The sequence below is a fragment of the Lycorma delicatula genome, chromosome 2, assembly GCF_047948215.1.
Source record: "Lycorma delicatula isolate Av1 chromosome 2, ASM4794821v1, whole genome shotgun sequence".
Lineage (NCBI taxonomy): Eukaryota > Metazoa > Arthropoda > Insecta > Hemiptera > Fulgoridae > Lycorma > Lycorma delicatula.
This window is the reverse complement of record NC_134456.1, coordinates 25,396,331-25,416,645: the sequence shown is the minus strand read 5'-3', so window position 1 is coordinate 25,416,645 and position 20,315 is coordinate 25,396,331. Positions and strand designations below refer to the sequence as shown.

At 27.7% G+C, this 20,315-nt stretch overlaps 1 protein-coding gene across 1 annotated transcript in view; it reads right to left on the bottom strand.

Moving 5' to 3' along the window:
• Positions 1-20,315, bottom strand: part of LOC142320143 (uncharacterized) — a 62,943-nt gene that overhangs the window by 12,275 nt on the left and 30,353 nt on the right. Inside the window, exons 4-5 of the mRNA XM_075357824.1 lie at positions 20,017-20,156; positions 9,671-9,821 (exon numbers count right to left, since the gene is read on the bottom strand). Coding sequence (XP_075213939.1) covers positions 9,671-9,821; positions 20,017-20,156 — 291 coding nt within the window. The remainder of the gene's footprint in view (positions 1-9,670; positions 9,822-20,016; positions 20,157-20,315) is intronic.

Below are 20,315 nucleotides of genomic sequence, written 5' to 3'. Positions count from 1 at the left end.
ACCAGAACTACCCTAAGCTATAAAATAAATTAAATAAACATAATTTTGGGTTTTGAGCATTAAATATTGTATGTAATAAACAGTTATGTAAATGAACACAGACACTGATACTGCTAAGGCGCTTAAAATTACACGGTCCAATTAAATGATTATATAACTGTTGTAGTTTTTAACACTGAAGGCAAAACTGATAATTTTTACCGCATCTCTTAAAAAATTTTAACTCCAAATAATTTCATTAAAATTAACGACTAATATATGTAATATTTAATATAAAATTATTTTATTTCCTACCGATATTACAAGCCCGCATAGTTACAGTTCAATGCTTTCAAGCAAAGTAAAAGACCTCCCATACATCAGCCTGTCTCTACTGACACTACTTTCTGGATTAAGCCCATCTGCAGGCGCCTGACATCTGGTGCTCACAGTCAGCAAGATTCCGTAGCACCTGCCAGTCAATATGACTTATCTCTTTCACCATCAAACTATAATTTGATCGATACGGAGATACTACATATGTATATATTCACTGACCTAGATTAAACTAATCTTGTAAAATAAATGTAGGTCTCAAATTTACGTAATAAGCTTTCTATTAACTTAAGGTTTATCAAATTTATTTTCACGGGATTTTATAAATTCTTTCCGTGAAAAACAGTTGCATTATAATTAATGTTAAAATCTAATTTTTAATAAGAAAATAATAAAGTCAAAGAAGACAATTTTTTTATTTTTTTAATTAAAATATAACGACTAATCAAATCTGTTCGTTTGTTAACTGATTTATTTATTTTGTTGAAATACATTACAACCATAAAACTTTATTATAGACAAATTGATGAATACGTAAGAATATTGTCATCACTTTAATTTACTGGCAGAGTACTAATTAATTTTTTAATTTTAGTTTTAATGAGGTGTCTAACTAAATATAGGTAAACTACTGAAAAAAATTTGCTTTCTAAAAATTTTGGAAATGCCTTTGAAGAATATATTTTTGGTGGTTTTATACAGCCCGTCGATAGTGGTAACAAAGTAGATACTTTTATTGATGATAAGCGGTTTTTAAAAATTAAGAAACTACCATTAGTGTATGGTTTAGCAGTATGCAAACCATAAATTTGATTTTTTTTGTTCGTTTATATGTTGCCTTTTATCAAAGTTAGGGTGTTTTTCCCATTTTTCAATTTTTTTAAAATATATATATATAATACATTTATTGTATATTACCGTTCAAAAGCGGGGGAGATCTGTAAAGATATTAACATACAAGAATAAAAAACGAGATTTCATAAAATTCAAACGATATGCAATTGACAAATTTTCAAAGCAGACCATTAACTCATTAATTTTTTTTCTTCAATATAGAACTTTGTTGTGGTAAATGGCAAAATAGAAAAATGGGTTATCTGAGGTCAATGTAGTTGCTCCAATTTTTGTATAATAGATAGATTTACTAACGATCAATCTGTGTCTACAAGAACACGGTCATTCATATGTACAGCTACTGCTGATCAAGGAATAACTTTTACGGAAATCAAATAAACGTTAATTAAAATCCTTTAATATTATCCCTATATTGTAATGCTAATAATTGCCTAAAACTAAACCTGAATGAAACATAACATTGGACTTCCCATCTGTGATATTGGGAGACTTTGTTAAAGTTAAAAATTATGTGGACAAATCGCAGCATTTTTCAACAACCAAATATCTGGGCGTAATTCTGTTTCACACGGCTTTCTTATAGAAGAGTAATTCCATAAATACAAAGGTCAAAGAACGGTCTAGAAATATCATTCTCTATAAGCTTACTTTATTACCTTATTATTCTTGGAGTGTGCAATTATCTTCGTTACGAAAGTCAGATATTGCACTTTGTACATCGGCTGAGAAAGACATGATGGATCTCAGCAAATACAAAAAAAAGGATATCTTCGTCAATGAGGTCCCACGTATTCTTCATAGATGTTTTAAATCTACATTCATACAGGGCTTTTATCTCCATACAGGCATTGCTCCACTTCGCATATAAAAAACGATACAAAGCGGAAGAAAAAGGTAATTTCGAACACTTTTTTTTCTGAATGATGATTGCCATCAAGATAAACTCTCCTGTCACGATCTCAAATCTTCTAAAGCCCACTGGAGGTAAACTGCGTAAATAAATGGAAAGAGGATGTGACTTAAGTACAAATAAAAGCGGGATTTTCATCTGTAAGTGCTCAGGAGATCAGTGTAGGGGTATACTGTTAAGAGTTAATTAGTCAAGAGTTGAAGTTTAAACGTCCAAGAAAAAATTTCATAGCCGGCCTCCGTGACGCGAGTGGTGGTAGCGTCTCGGCCTTTCATCCAGAGGTCCCGGGTTCGAATCTCGGTCAGGCATGGCATTTTCACACGCTAGAAACATTGTCGTTCATCTCATTCTCTGAAACAATACCTAACGGTGGTCCCGGAGGTTAAAAAAAAAGAGAAGAGGAATCATAAATGGGGCATGCTGACTGCTAAATTTGACTCGTTTCTTGAGTGTAAAGTTGTTCAGGTTTCACCGTTCCTTTTATTGGGGAAACCCTGCATGGAACTAGATACTCTCGTATCAAATGGCAAAGGCAATAAAATTATTGACTGTTTTTTATGGAGTCATAAAGTTTTATTTAGACTGAAAAATTAAATGAGTCATTAAAAAACACAAGAGAGGCAAAATACTAATATTTCAATACGATTGGACTTTATACTAAGTGCAACTTCCTAATTATCTCAATACATTTGTCAAAAATTTCAAGAGTAACACATACACACGCGCGCTCGCGCGAGCACAGACACACACACACATTATATATATATATTACAGTATATTTATTACAGTATGATTTAAAATAAAGTATGACTATGTAAAATAAATTATTTTACTTTATGTCTAATTACATTATTATGTTAAAGATAATTTAAGGATTTTAAATAATTTTATTACCATTAGAGCTCTACATTAAAAAAAGCCTTTCCTATATTTATATAGTTAGACTTATTTTTTGTTAAAATAAAGCATTAAAAAGAAAAAAATGCGCTGAATATTTACGTATATTAGATGGAATACAATTAATTATACAACTGATAATTTCAAATACGTTTTGGGTAAATTAATAATTACTGTATTAGAAATATAATAATATTGTATTCTTCTTTTTTTTCTATCACAAAGAATGTCGAATAGAGTCGGATGAGAATGTAAAATAAAATGAGTTAAAATATTCGCAGGTTAATAACAGGTGTTGTTGATACGCGGTAAAAAGAGAAAAGTAACATATTTTATTCAAATATAGAGCGATTTCTAAGCACAATTTGATTGGACACGAGACGATAGTATATATGCATAAAACAAAAGCAATTGTATGGTTAAACAAGGAGTTACTTTCTTCTCTACAATTACTTCGGCTTCGGTTCCTCTTCGTTAAAATCTCATTTGAAAACGTCCGTAATAAATGTTAAATAATTAAAATTATTTTATACAGAGTCAGTTTGAGTCGAGTGTCACGCGTTTTTCATGACCTGATCAATAAGTGGAATAGTTGTTTCACTTTCGGCAGAATAATAAATGAATATGTTCAACCATTTTTATAAACCTATAAAAAACAACCGCTTTGTAATTCTATTAAAAAACTGTTATTTGCCATTAATCTTTGAAAGATTGTAGCTATCTCCTTTTCTCGATAATTAAACCATTGTCATTATTAATATCTAATAAAAGAACGCGTGTTCGATTTGGATGAAACGCAACAACACTAAATATAACAAAGTCTACTTGATAATTTATAATAGATTCAGTAATTCGATATTTAGGTTTCCTCTCTTAATAAATTTACAATATTATATAAATTATTATTTTATTAATAAAATATCTTGAAATTAATTTTAAATGTGTAGTAAGTAATATTTAAACCTATCTAGTTATCACCCATATTATTTATATAAATATGTACAGTATTCCCCTCGCGGCTTCGCCCGCGATATCTAGCAGGGTGTTTTGCCCCTTGAACCTCCTGTGTTCATTAAACTCAATACTTGTGAGAATAACAATAATAAATAAAAATTAAATAAAGGTTCAATGATAAATCGAGGTTCAATTTATAAAAACTATTAGTGTATTGTAATTTCTTAAGCTTGGTCAGTGCAGGACCTACTAATTGGTATTTAGATTTTCCATCACTGCTTCGCTAGTGAAATCTGTATTCAGAAAATTAGAAACATAAATTACCATTACTATGTTAAGAAATCTCATAAAGATTGATTCAATAGCGATAACATAAAACGCCAAAATTTGAAAAACAACTACGTTTTTTACCCCTTAAAATATAAAAATTTAAAAAAATGAAACTAGTTTTTAGACATTTACCTGAATAGTATTTGCAAGCTCAAATCGAATGAATATCTCCTTTAGTGTAGTCGGAAATGGGGAAAATTTGAAATCATTGTTTGAAATATTTTTACCTTTCTTTACCCCTTCCTAGGTTGAATTTAAAAAAAATCTAGAAATTTGTTTTTAGATATCCACGTAAAGATTACACACACCAAAAATCAAGTTGATATCTTCATTTGTTACCAAGAAATTAAAAAAAAGTCGGGTTTCAAAAAAAAACAAATCAAAAATCTATTTTAACCCTTTAAACTCGGAATTAAAAAAAAATTAGTAATTTTTTTTATATATTCATCTGAAGATTACACATATACCAAAAATCAAGATATCTTCATCTTTTACCGAGAGATTAAAAGAATAGTAAATGCGATTGTTACTCCATTTTAACTCTTCAAACTAAGAATTTCCGAAATCCCGTCTTAGTGTGCACTTACACCCTAAGAAGAACGGGTATACAAATTTTCATCAATTTATCATAAGCAATTTTTGCTATATGTTGATTATTTATCACTCACGACATATGTTTATTATGTAGACTAGTAGACCCGTCGCGGCTTCGCCTGCGCTATAGGGTTTCATGCGTTTCCCTTCGCAGTCAGAGGATTTTTAGCGGTCAGGGCTTATTTCATTCACTCTTCCCGTCTAGCCAGGAGCTCTGCCCCTGGACCACCTGTGTTCATTAAACTCATGCTTGTGAGATTAATAATAAAAAAAATAAGCCTGTGTAATTTATAAAAGCTATCAGTGCATTGTAATTTCTTCACAGCGATTGTTTGGTCAGTACAGGTCTTAATTTTGAGTAATCTAAGAATGTGGGTTTAAAAACAGTCGGCCTCGATCTTAAAAGTATTATTTATAACTGCTTACCCGTACTTCTCATTAAAAAAAAATAAAAAATAATTACTCTTATTTTATTTTTTTTAGTCAAATAACTGGAGACAGGTGCAGCTAGTCGCGACGTACATCCAGAAAAAGTGTTTGTGTTTGTTGAGCCGTCGTGCCATACACTGTAGTATCCCTTAAAAAATCGAAATAAAAAAAAAACAACTCGAAAATGATTTTAGATATTTATCTGAAGCGTATTTTCAAGCCCAAATCTAGTGAATATATCGTTTAAAATAGTCGAAAATAGGGAAAATTTGTAATCATTGTTAAATTTTTTTTTTACCTTCTTCGCTTTTTTAAGGTCGAATTTCGAAAAATCTAAAAAACGGTTTTTAGATATTTATATAAAAATTACCCATACCAAAAATCAACTTGATATCTTCAATTGTTACCGAGAAATTAAAAAAGACTATAGCCGGGGATTTCAAAAAAACATTTAAATCTACTTTAACCCTTTAGACTCGGAATTTCAAAAAATGTATAAATTAGTTTTTAGATATTCACATGAAAATTACATATACCAAAAATTTATGATTAATTAAAATCGGAAAAATTAAAAACTTCTTTTCGTTTAATAACTACTACGCTATAAATAGATATACGAATCAATAACATTGAGAGCTACAGTCAATGTATGACATGTTGAATTTTTAAATAGATCGGTTGTTGTGACATGAGGGCAAGCTTAGCATATAATATGTGTGTGAGAATCTGATGATCATTAACCAGGAAAAATTAAAACAAGAGTATATTAGAACACAGTACTCTTTTGCTTTACAAGCTGCTTACTCAAGCTTTGCAAATTTAATGCGAAAAACTTTATAAAAGTTGCGAACATTGCAGACTATTAAATCCGCCCTATAAAATCAATTATTTATATAAGCAGCTCTTTTTTTTCTCAAATTAATTTTTTATTTTCACGGTACTTTTAAACTGTTCTACGATCAACTGCGACCAACTTATTGGTACGATATTATTTAGTTTGCAACTCCCAATAAATGATTATTTTGGGTTGTATTGTTATAATTTGATAAATAACAATTGAGAGTAAAAAGAATATTATTTTTAAAACTGTGAATCATGCTTTCAATATTCTAATTGAATGTTAAAAGAATTAATACATAATCCTTTTTATTGACTTCAAAAAAAGGAGCAGGTTCTCAATTTCGATTTAAACGTATTTTTGTGTGTGAAATATATATATATATATATATATATATATATATATATATATATACATACACAAGACATGTACATAAGTCTTACTCTTGATTAAAATCGACCGATTTCAATGATTATTACTTCCTTACACGAAGGAAGTATTGCGATCATGAAAAATTTCGGTTTACACAGAAATATCCATTTAGATCATCCCTGAATCCATTTTGACTAATTTCGGCGTGATGTCTGTACGTAGGTATATACATACTTCGCATAACTAAAAAAGGATTAGCCGTAGGATGTTGAAATTTTGGATTTACGATTGTTGTAACATCTAGTTGTGCACCTCCCCTTTTGATTGCAATCGACTGAACCAAAAATGTCCAAAAAAAGCCCAAAATCCAAAACAAATTGGATTTGGGACTTTTTCTTAAATGCAGTAATAATCCCTCATTGATAGCTTTTCAACGATATATGATAAGTGGTACTTATTTTCATTGGTTCCAGAGTTACAGCCAAATGAGATTTTAATTAATGAAATGTTTGGATCTTGTAAGGGAAAGGAACGGCACATAGGTTCGAATCACACTTCATCTCCTTTTTTTTAAACTTTTTTTTAAATTTAAATATTAATTAAATTAATAAATAAAACTAAATTAAATTCTGTAGAGTTTTTTAATTCTACTTCAAATTTCTCATCTTTCTTTTTTAGAGCCTTAAATTCTGTTTATTAGGAATTTTGACATGTTAATTTTTAATCTTCATGTTTCACTATTTGTTATACTGTAGGAAACTCCTATTTTTCTTAATTTATTTCTTTTTTTCTGCAAAATATATTCCTTTTTTCTTATTTTAAAAATAATAAGTAGAGAATTCCTAATTTGTTTCAACGGGAAAAAAAGTGGCGGTCACTTATGAAGATGATCAGATTATACAGATAGTGACACTAACGCTTCCCTGATTATTCTAAATCTGAGTATGATATGGAAGTTGAAAAATATACGATTAGTCAAAGCCGAATTTAATTCGTGGGTCGACATTTTTATAATTTTTTTTAAAATCCACTCTCTTTTATTGTTTAGCCTCCAGAGCCAACGTAAGATGATATTACTTCAGAGGAGGAGTGAGGATGTTATGTATGAATGTAAATGAAGTGTAGTCTTGGTCAGTCTTAGATCGACCATTCCCGAGATGTGTGGTTAATTGAAACCCAACCACTAATGAACACCAGTATCCACGATCTAGAATTCAAATCCTGTATAAAATTAACTGCCTTCCCAAGGATTGAACCTTAGCGCTCTCGACTTGGAAACATTTGCGATGACAAGTTTAACCACTAGACTAACTTGGTGGGTTAAATCTACTTGACCTGTTATTGTAGATCGAATTTTTCGGATTGTATGCTAATTTTATTTTTATCTTGGTTTGTTTAGTTATTAAACGTAAATAGAAATTCATTGAAATGAAAAACTAACTAAAAATTTATAATGTATAGCCGTCTGCAGTTATCTAATATAAATAAAAACAAAAGAAATGAAAAGGAATGCTTGGTTTATTTATTCTGAGTGTTTTTATTAAATGAATAAAATTTTACATTTTAACTATTTTTATATATAACTAAATTTTTAAAACGATTCTTTTAAAATAACTAAATACATTTATTTTATAAAAATAGAATTTATTTTGTGACTTTTCAGATGGATTAAATTTAATCACTTCCAACAAAAAATTTAACATACCACAATTTTTGTTTTAATACATCGCATCTCGCTAAAAACGGACAATTTATAATATTAAATAATTCCTGATACCTTTTTTAGTCTACAATCAGAAGTAAGTTTTGATTTGCGTATAAAAATACGTGAAAACTTATTCTATTCAAAGCACGTTTTCCTCAAGGTATTAATATTGTTGCTATTTCCTAATTCTTAATTTAATTTAATGTTAAATTATTACTGTTAGTTAAAATATAAAATTACCAGATATAGAAGGATTAAAAAATTTGAAATTTTTTTTAAGTGAAAGTTTTACGGCTTTTAACAGTTACAACAGTTTAAAAACAAATATTTTAATTATTTGTAATCCTGAAGTATAACAGACTTCTTATAATGTGATTATTGTAGCTTTCTTGGTAATTTTTTTGAAACTTAACTAAAGAAGTAATAAATTATATTCACTAATACACGAGTGGTTAATCGATATAAATAATAATTCATTGAAATAAAACAGTTTGATATCATTCCATATAGATTTTAAAAAAGATACCAATGAAATCGTGCGGCCTAATTTATACCAAAAACTGCACAAATAGAAAAAAACTTATTCACCACTGCATATGTCTTAGATTAAATAATTAATTCATAACTTTAAGACTGAACAAGAGAAATATTTAGTGATAGTTTACTCAGAATTAATATTAAAATTACAAGTTTAAGAAAGATTATCTATAAGTTTTGTATTTTAATTTCAACTTTAATTATTTTTCCTAAATTAAATTATTGTTTAAGAAAAATTCTCAATAAGCTTTGTAATAATTCATTCCGAGTGAAGTTATTTCAATAATAAAAAATGATAGAAACAAAAGCACTTCTAAAATTCTTTCATATCTTTCAAATTTTGTTAATCTTTTAATCAAAAATAATATATTACTACATAACACTAATATCCTTACAGTTTTGTTATTTCCCACAGAATTTTGTTAAAAAAGAGAAATTTACACTTCTTGAAAACTGATTAATCAAATAAGTTCAACTTGATTAGATTAATCGCATTTATTAATTGAATAAAATAAAATAGATTATTATCAGTTTTATTTTTTGTTATGAAAGAGCGGGCCTCAACAGTTCATTAGCACGGTGGTAATGTATGAAAAAATGACATGCCTGACCGTTATTTGAACCCCGGACTTCCGCACGAAATGCCGAGACGGAACGCTTTTTTTTTCTTTTGTTTAATCTTCGGATTCACCATTAGGTATTGCTGGAGAGGATGAGATGAATGACAATGTTTGTAGCGTGTGAAAATGCCATGCTTGACCGGTATTTGAACCCGGGACCTCCGAATGAAAGGCCGAGACGCTACCTACTCAGCTTCGGAAGTCGGCTATCATTAATTAAATTAAATTAATTAATTTAAAGCGAATAGCGTTTATTAATTCATATAATTAATTTTATTTTTGTAAGAAATGAAATTAAAAATTTTTCAACTTACCGGTATGTATATACGTGTGTTTCTTCATATCTGATTTTTGATGGAAACGTTTACCACAAAATTGACAAGGATACGGTCTGGTGTCAGAGTGGATTAATAAATGGGTTGATAACGTTGATGATCTTTTAAATGTTTTACCACATTGCATACACTGAAAAAAAAAGATATCAAAAACATTTATTAAAATAATTACGAATTTTATGATTAATATATATTTTTTAATGTTTAATTAATAAATGATTTCACTTTGTTTGCTAAAGTGTCGTACGTTTTGTCAATTAAAATGAAAGAATTGTTATTTTTCAATCTTCCTAATGAATAGGAACTTACATTTATTTTTTTTGAAGAAATCCTTTTTGAGAGAATCAAATTATACAAAAATATCTTATTTTTAATCGGCATTAAAAAAGGAGGTTATGTGTTTGACCCGTATATTTTTGAAATGTTTGTTCGCGCATAACTTTTTTCCTATTAATTAGATTGAAACAAATCTTGTTGCAATCGACGCAGCTGCATTTCCCGGTGGTACCATGATGACGAAAAAAATTTTTAGAAAAAAATCTGTTAAAATTTACAAAAAAAAAATGTTTTTTTGCCATCTGTGGGTTAGGTAAGGGCAGTGGGAATCCTGATATTTTATATGTACGCGTAACGTTATTTGATTTATATGGTCTTCTGTAGTGCAGATAATGTGAGTTTCTGTAACACCGTTAATAACATCATAAAAAATCAAGATATCTCATCTTAAAAATTCACACTCGATATACATTATTTATAATGACAGCATCGGTATGAACAGCGGGAATCTTATAATTTTATACACTTGCATCACATTATATGGTCTTTATGTTGGTACCATTTTTTTTTTTTAATAATTATTTAGAGATTAACTCTCAAAAATATATTTTCTACTTTCATGATTTAATAAAAGATAACAGAAAAACTGCTTTATAATTAACATGCTTACAATAAAATCTCCAAGGGCATAATCACTAAGAGCTCACAAGAAAATAATGTAAAATAACGATCATTACGAAAGATTTGGTTCTGATTTTAGTCTCTGTTTTTAAAGAAAAGTATTATGTAATAAGTAACAGAACGCTTAAGAACCGTTTGCGAAGTAAGAATAAAGAATGTACACTGTGTATGAGCTGCCCATTTCGTCTGTTAAACAATCACCCTCAGTATTATAACTAATATGAACGACTTTTCATTTCTTTCGATGATATAGAAGAATTGTAAGGAGAACGTTTAAAATGACAGCACATACTACTATATAAATGTTAGTAATCGTTTGATTGGAGTTAATAATTTATGTGTTATGGAAATGGTTCATATGATTTAAAAATAAAGACGTACGTAATAAAAGAACAAAAATTCATATATTCATTCTTGCGAAACAAAGCACTTGTGGAAATATATCTAATTCTTACTGTAAGTCAGATAAAAAGGTTCTTCTTAAAAACTGTCTTTTATTATCTAGACAGGATAATTTTTAATAATTTTCCAATGGTATGAGAGATGAGTTGTAAAAATTTGAAAATACGAATTTTTTTTTAAAATGAGAATTAATACATTATTTAATAGTCAACGACTGCTGTAAGAAAGAAAAATTAAAACGAGCGCGTCGGTGGGTGGATACTCACTACGGAAGCGAAGAATCATACGCAATATTATATAAATTGTTAATGGTGCAAAATAGCGTATACGCATTATACACAAATGATAAAATTATTTATTAATAAGAAATATGAATTAACAATGAAATCCAATCTGTTAAATCTATCAAAGTTTAAATCCAATCTGTGGTTGAAGTGTTTAAAGATGAGTGTGATCAAAAACCGTTCACAAAAGAGTAACAGTATCATTCTCTGAACACGATTCTTGAGTGAACTGTATTATCAGCTAGCGCGTGACGCTCGTTACTTCCTTGTACGAAGTAAAGTAACTGTTGTGATCGCGAAAAATTTCAGTTTTCAGATTTCAACGGAAATATTTATTTTGACCATCCCTGAATCCATTTTAACTATTTTCGGCGTAACGTTTGTACGTACGTACGTATGAATCTCGCGTAACTCAAAAATGATTAGCCGTAGGATGTTGAAATTTTGGATTTAGTACTGCTGTAACAAATAGTTCTGCATCTCCCCTTTTCATTGCAATCGACTGGATCAAGTGTCCAAAAAAGCCCAAAATTCGAAAAAAATGGATTTGGACTTTTTCTTAACTGCAGTAATAAGCCCCTATTGACAGTTTTTCAGCAATATATCATAAGTGATACTTATTTTCATTGGTTCCAGAGTTATAGCCTACTAAAACTTTAATTAATGAAACATTTGGATATTACAAGGGGAAGGCACATCGGTTCAAATCCGACTTCATCTCCTTTTTTTTAACTTTTTTTATTTTATTTAAATATATTAATTATTAACCTCTGATTGTAAAAAAATTTTTACGATAAATAATAACAATAAAAATAAAAAAATGAAAAAATATCAGAAGTTATTAATGGAATAAAATTTTATGTACTTTTCATTAAAAAAAAAAGTGTACATATAATCTAATAGGCGTACAAGGAATTCATGTGGTGTCCACATCAGATTTTTTTCTCAGTTGACTTACATTGTATGTAATATACGTTCGTTTATTATGTTTATTTGGATAATTATTCGATATTTATTTTGTTAGTAACCATTTTAATTGCTTTTGGAATCATCTTTTGTTTATGTGTTTCTTTATTGTTCAATTTTATTCCATTGTTATGGTATAATTATTTATTACAGGATAATCTAGACATATTGTAAACTTTTTACGATGTAAACCCTTTTTGTATATAATATTAACTGTAATTTGACGTTTAAAATAGTTGAAATATTGAAATTACCTGCAAAAAATACAAAAAATAAATAAAAGGACTTGTTATTAAAAAACTGTACGTAAAAATAAATAAAAACTCAGTTTATAAATACAGGAAAAAACTTCTTTTTTTTATTACTTCGTAAGATTGTTCTTTATGTTTTAGTTACTTTTTTAATTTATGTTTGCCATATTTATTTCATTTTTATAATTTATGATTAAAAAAAAAAAAATAATAATAATTCCTTTAAAACTGATGATAATGGTTTTTAGCATTCAGTTTTTTTTTTTATGTGTTCAAACTATTATTAAGGTAATGTTAATTTTTTATCCTAAAGATGTTTAGCTGTAACTCATCTTATAACACAAAGTAACATAATCATTTAGATATCGTTCAAATAAAATTGTTTTACTTAGATATTCAATTAATCTCCATTAATTTATAGAACAGGAAATAAAGGTATGGTTTAATAAAACAAATTAAAAAATTATTAATATTGTACGCCTGATTTTAAAAACCGTTGTTTTATTCATTATAACAACTTCCTTATATATATATGTGTGTGAGAAAGCTGTTGTTTAAACAAGATGCATGTGTAGCCTATTAAAATTAATCAAATAATAAAATTTTATTATCTGTGTAATATAAAAAAATTATATTTAAATCTAATTTAAAGATCTCGATAAGTTTAAATCGAAATATTGGAACATTTCGTCAGAGCATTATACTTTGTTCAACATACAAAATAATTTAAAAAAATCTATTCTCAAATTTTTACAAATAAAATTTCTTTATGTTTTATAGGTTGTAGAGAACGAATGTGTTTTATATCGGATTCTAGTATAATGTAGTGAAAAAAAAACAAAAAAAAAAACAGTACAAATAATTTATTTCAAAACAAAGAAGGAACTAAAAAGGCTGTAATAATTATTTAAAGAAAAAATGGTACCGACATCAAGACCGTGTAATATGATGCACATATATAAAATTAATTCCATGTTATTAACGATGGTATATATCATATATAATGTATATTGGGTCTAAGACGAAATATCTCGTTTTTTTATGATTTTATTGTGTCAAAAAAAGTTTTTCAACATCATGGTACCACCGCGAAAAGCAGCTGCATCGATTTCAACAAGATTTATTTCAATCTGATTAATAGGAAAAACGTTATGTGAGAACAACATAAAAAGAAAATATACGGGTCGAATACATAACCTCTTTTTTTGAAATCGGTTAAAAATATGCCACATTTAAATCATATGTTGTCAATAATGAAACTAACGTACAATACCCTAAGTATTATTAAAAAAAAATAAGTCTATATATTTGCTTTAAATTACGCATACAAATTATTTTTAGACGTATTATATGCAAATAATCAGCTACATTTGTTAAAAAAGTCAATAAAAAAGGAAATAAAGTAAATAATTATGTATTCAAAAAAAGTGGTTGGCACATTTACAGAAAATAAATAAAAATCTATAGAAATGCTGGTTGTGTTTGAATGATATATAATTTCTTCACTACTTCGTCCTAATAAAATATTATAAATTATAATGTAGTCTATCATTTCTTGCTATAGAAATATGGCTTTACACTGATTATATGTAATATAAGTACGATTGACTATGAATGAGCGTCAGCAGTGCTTTCCCATAGTTTGGAAGAACCTTAAATCCCCCCTGTATCTACTCTCTTGCCCTTATAACATGAAAGGTAGTCGGAGGGTAGTAGGCTTTGCGTGTTCATGTAACGACGGCTATTTTCTTCATCGGTGCTCATTACTGACCATCCAGTCTCTCATTGAGTCATTGAGTCATAGGAAATAAGAACGACACATTTTCATTATTATTAACAGTCATATGTACTCGACAAAAGTAAGAAAACGGGATTCAATACCGCAATCAATTTTATTGTAAATTACATTAAGAAATATATAATTCTGTCAGTAAACGACTACATTAAATTAAATTTATTACATTTAAAATTATACCGTAAATAATAACACAAAATAAACTATTTGGTACGATTACTAAATGTCAGTAAATTTTTACGATTATTATTATCATCTTCCTAAAAAGTTTTTGCCAGCCATCAATTTATATTCAAAAATATTAATTCTTATTAAAATTTTATTTACTGAATATATTTCTTGTTTTTTTTTTAGAGAAGTGTCCTTAATTATAAATGACCTTAGGATAAAAAATTAAATAAGAAACGAAGCTAACTTAAATTGCTTAAATAAAAAATCAAATATAAAAAAAAAAACAAATAATTTTTCTATACATTAGAAATCATAAAATTCCTTTTTTGTAACAGATTGATTACAAAATGTTCAAGGTCAATCAAGCGAAATCGACCACATGACATTCCCGATGAGAAGAGGTGACTGTGCTGGGATCCAGTTAGGTGGAGGTTATATCTCGCGATCTTAAAGTATACCTAATTTAGGTATTCACCTAGATAATCGTCTAACACGGAAGGTGTTAGAAAAAAGAATGTTAGAATTGACGAAAAAATAAAACAACTAAATATCAGATTTAAGGAGCTGTACTGGTTATTAGGCAGGAAATCACAATTATCCCTATCTAACAAGTTATTTTTGTACAAAGTGATTATAAAACAGGTTTGGATATACAGAATCTAACTCTGAGATACGGCGAATACCAGCAATATAGAAATTTTTCAACGTTTTTAGAATAACCGAAAAGCATTTCACTGGCGCCAAGGTTCGTACGGAACAATGAAATTCAGAAGTACTTAGGGTTACTGTGTGTGTGTTCGAGAGGAAGTCGATCGATTTGTAATTAAGTACAAAATAAGACTTAACGACCACGTAAAATAATTAACTTTTAATCTCTTAAACAATTGAGAAGATGTAAAGCGGGTACCCGTATTGAACCTAAGAATCCAATAGTGATACTCAGGACTCTTCTTAAGTTGCGCATCATCAAAGTATTTATGTTTATGATCATTTATGTTTCTAATATTATTTGTTCCTATGTTATTACTCTTTCTTTTTATGTAGTATTTTTATTCATATTACTGGACATTATTACGCTTTATAGTTCATTACTGGCTGGAATTTATCGATTCTTATGTTACATGTACATATTTAAGGTATTAAATGTATTTAAGGTGCTGTGCATATTTAAGGTGTTTCAAGGGAAACTCCTTTATAACTTTGATTTTTGTCATGAAATTTACTTATACTTTCTAATCTACGAAATCGACTGTAGACGTAATTTGAGGTACCAAAAAGAAATTATTTTAGAGTTATCACCTCTATATAAAGTTTTACCGTTCCCAAGTTATATACATAATATTGCCGAAAGTGTTGACCAAACACTTATTTAAAAAATAAACAATAAGGTTTATACGGATAAATACCAAGGTTTATATGGATAAAAAGGTTTATAAGGACGTATGTAAGGTTTGTATTGATAATATGATTTACATGGATAAAAGGTTTATACGGATATTTGGAGATTTCATTTCCTCTCTGTGTTTTTTCAATAAAACTTTATATCTCAAGAAAGGGTTAAGGTATTTTAATAAAATTTTGTTAACGTGTACTCAAAACTATCTTTTAAAAAATAAGTTTCAAAATGCTACCTTTAAACAATACAAAGTGGTGGCCGTTTAAATTATTTAATCATTAATATCTCCGTAAATGTTAATTTTATCAGATGTTTTTTGTTAGATAAATATTATTGTGATCAAAATTATAATTATTTGTACAAGTAGGTTGTTAAACAGTTGACAATACGGTTGAATTTGTTAAACTGGATAAAAATAATTATGTAGTCTGACAAATTTATACTTTTTCATTAGTTGAAAAAGAAATGAATATGAATCGTTCCCTTAAATTTTGCCAAAATTTCCTGGGACACACTATGTATAAAAAAAAAAAAACCATTATATTTATTATATTAAACATCCTTGCTTTGTATTGTATTAGTAAGTGTTGTGTTTTGTTTTTTTATGTTGTTTTTTAATTTGAATATTATTACTACAGTTATATTTAACTGTTACTTTTTATTTTTTTCCCGTTTTTAATAGCAACAGGATCTTGTAGTGAAAGAAAACTACAAATAGAATCAAAAATTATCTCAGAAACTGAATTAATCTAATACTTTTATATCTGTTTTTATTTTTATTAAACAATTTTTTAAATTTTAGAGCATGTAATTATTATTTTATTTATTTTTTGATAAAAAATGTATTAAAAATAATAATATAAAGAATTCCAATTTTGAATTCAGTTGTATGTTGTACGGATTATAATAATTAATAGTTGTAGAAATAAATGTGTTCGATAACGGTGACACAAGATCTTATAGAAAAATTATTTGGTGTAAATGCATAATTTACATCGATTAACATAATTTATAATTTACTGCAAGGTAGATTTATAAAATATCTATAAGAACTAACAGTGTTGCTAATAAAAGAATTTTCTACAAAAAAATATAGAATTATTAAAATCCTTATCGATTACTAGTTGAGGTTTTAAATCATTTAATGGGACAGCATTAACTTTAAATTGTTATTTATGAAAAATCTTTAAATATTTAAAATTGGTTTAAGTAATATAATATTTAAAGTAAAGAGTCTTCCAAAGTGAACTAATATTAATATAATATTTTACATAATTATTTCTAATGTTAATATTTTAAATTTGCCGCCACTTTTTCGCAGTAAATACAGAGTAAATTTTTATATGCAGTCGTCAGTAAAAATTGAGATTAAATTATGGAAAAGTACGCATTTGAACAACGTGTAGAAATTGTAAAAATTACAATATAACGAGTTTTCGAAAAAAAATCATCTTTAGCGATGAGGTACATTTTCTTTTTACAGGTTTTGCAATAAATAAAATGATCGAATTTGGGGATCAGAAAATCCAAAAAAAAATATTAACTTCTTTTCTAAAAAGAATTCAAAGAAAAATAAGTCATTAAAACTCAAGATAAAAATTTTCATTAAAAATGAAAATTGCGATGCTGTTACAGTCAATGGATTTCGATATCGCGAGATGATTTCAAACATTTTATGGCTTAAAATTATTGATATGGATATGGAAGACATGTGGTTTCAACAGGACGGTACACACTGTCAATGAAACCATGCAGTTTTTGTAAGAAAAATTTAAGGGTCGTGTTATCTTGCAGCGAGATGATCTGAACTGGCAGCAAAGATCATATGATTTGATAGTGTTGGATTTTTTTCTTTGGGGTTATCTTAAGGATAAAGTATATATCAATAAACTACAAACAATTGAGGACCTCAAAGAAGAAGTACGACACAACACTGCCGACATTTCCCTGGGATTGTCAAAATGTTTTGGAAAATTTTGTCAAATTAGTGACCACCATGTGAAGCCAAGGCCGGAGCGCTCATTTGTCAGATGTTTTGTATCACACGTACCCTTCACGTCATTACTTTCTCTAATAAAGCAAAAATACATCAAATAAAACATGTGTTTTGTTTTGGGACATTTTGGGATGCTCTTTATTTAAAGTAATTATTTATAAGGTAATTTTAAGGTAATATTAAGGTAATTTTTTTCTGTAATTTAAAATCATTTAAAATTTGAGATAAATAATTAAAAAATATTTTAAAACGCTTTTAAAACTAATTATTTTGTTCTGCAACGTATGACAAGAAACGATAAATTCCATAATGTATTAATTGGTTACTATGATTATTTGTTACTATGATATTATAAATAAAACTGATAAAAAGTTGGTATAAATTGTAATAAAACAAGAAAAATTTATTATCATAATTAAAGAGTTTATATATATATATATATTTTTTTTTAGTAAAAGGTTTTACCTAATTTTAATAATAATAATAATAATGCTAATAATAATTTAATTTATTAAAGGCGAATCCATAATAAATCCATTAAATACAAACACAACTTCTTGATACAATCAATGTGAAAATAATTGCAAGAAAAAAGACACCATATAAAATAATTGTACTCTATAAGAAAATTTATTAAGATTTTCTCAGTTAGTCGTAAGCTTTATAGAAAAAAAAAAAAAAAATTATAAACTATAAATAGGTAATGATTATATCATTTTTATTTTATTCAACGATTCATCCTGTAAGTATATATATATATATATATATATATATATATATATATATATATATATGGCTATTCTTCTGTGTACGGAATTATATATATTTATTTGAAAATAAAACAATCATAAGTATTTTAAGAATCTTCATTTTCGAATAAATAGACATATTATTTAAATTACTTTTTTAACAAAAAAGAATTAAATTTTATTGATTACAATTATTATAACATAGTAAAATATTACCACAGGACTATTAACAAAATAGGACACAAAACAAAAACAAACTATTTTTAAAATTTCAACAATGCGACCGAAATACCACATTAAATCACTAATATAGGAATCATCTTTGCTGTATTTATAGCATTACAGAACAGATAACTTGTAATAAAGTTAACCACTAATCTATCGATTGGATCAAAACTTTAACCAATCACCGATGGTTATTTACTCTTTCAATCAAATCTCATTTTATCCTGCCACTGACTAAAATAAATATACTTTTTAACGACATAAAGTTTCATTTTTCTCTTTTTAATATTGAAATGAGTGTTTTACAAACTGCAAATTACAAACAGGCTAATTAAGAATTTAAAAGATTTTTTTTAAAGCAATAAGTCCGTAGATCGTGAACTTATGAAAAAACTACTAATTCATGCGCAGTGGCATTTTCACATTCAGCACATGCTTAGCTTAAACTCGTTATTGTTATTTAGCGAATTCAGTTAACTGTTGAAGCAATTAGTATAGACTTTAACCTCTCAAAAAAAAAAAAAAAATCGGTAGATATTTGACACTTTAAGCACAGACAAAATTTAACAGACAACAATTTATGATCAACCAGTGGCAGCTCGCATATAGGCACTGCGGAACTGCAGCACCCCCTATTTCCACTTGATATTGTCATTTAATTAGTCATTTTTAAAAACAAAAATTTCTTTCAACTTGTACAATATATAATCCTTAAGCTTAATCAGTAACCATCCCCGTTTATGAAAAAGATACAAAAATCTTTGTATGGAACTGTGCGCTTCGCAGTTCCAGCGGCGTGGTGTTTGGCTGTTGTAGGCATGCGCACACAGGAAGCTACACGCGAGGGAGAGAGAACACTGTTGCTCCCGCAGTTCCGACCCTGGTATGCTAACGGAAGGTAGTTTTTTTTTACTCCGCTTGTGTGTGAAACGTTTTTGTTCGTTCTCTTTTATAGTTTAGTCGGTGAAAGGAATATGAAAGAAATACGAATAGTATGTACAAGTCTTATAGAAAGATTTTTTCAGCGTCCTGATGTTATTTATAACATGATAATTTTATGAAATGAAGTATTAAATTATTTTTTAAGAAAATTAAAACTTTTTTTAATAGTTAACAAAAGTTGATATAAATACCTGGAATGTTCTTTCATTGGATGTTTGTGAAGAGGATGATGATTGAGGAGTTTCTTCTTTTTCACAAAGGCTAGCGGGTGACCAAATTTCAAGCGCTTTTCTAGGTTTTGTACATAAATTTAAAGGCAAATCCTCATCTGCTGCAAAAAAAAAAAAAAATAATATAAATACCCATTTAAATTCTCTTTACTCAAAAAACTAATTAGAAGACATTAGTAAAATAAATTTCTTTAAAAAAATAGATGAGAAACCCATTTTATTGTGTAAATAAAGTTTATTAAATTAACCTCTTTAAAAAT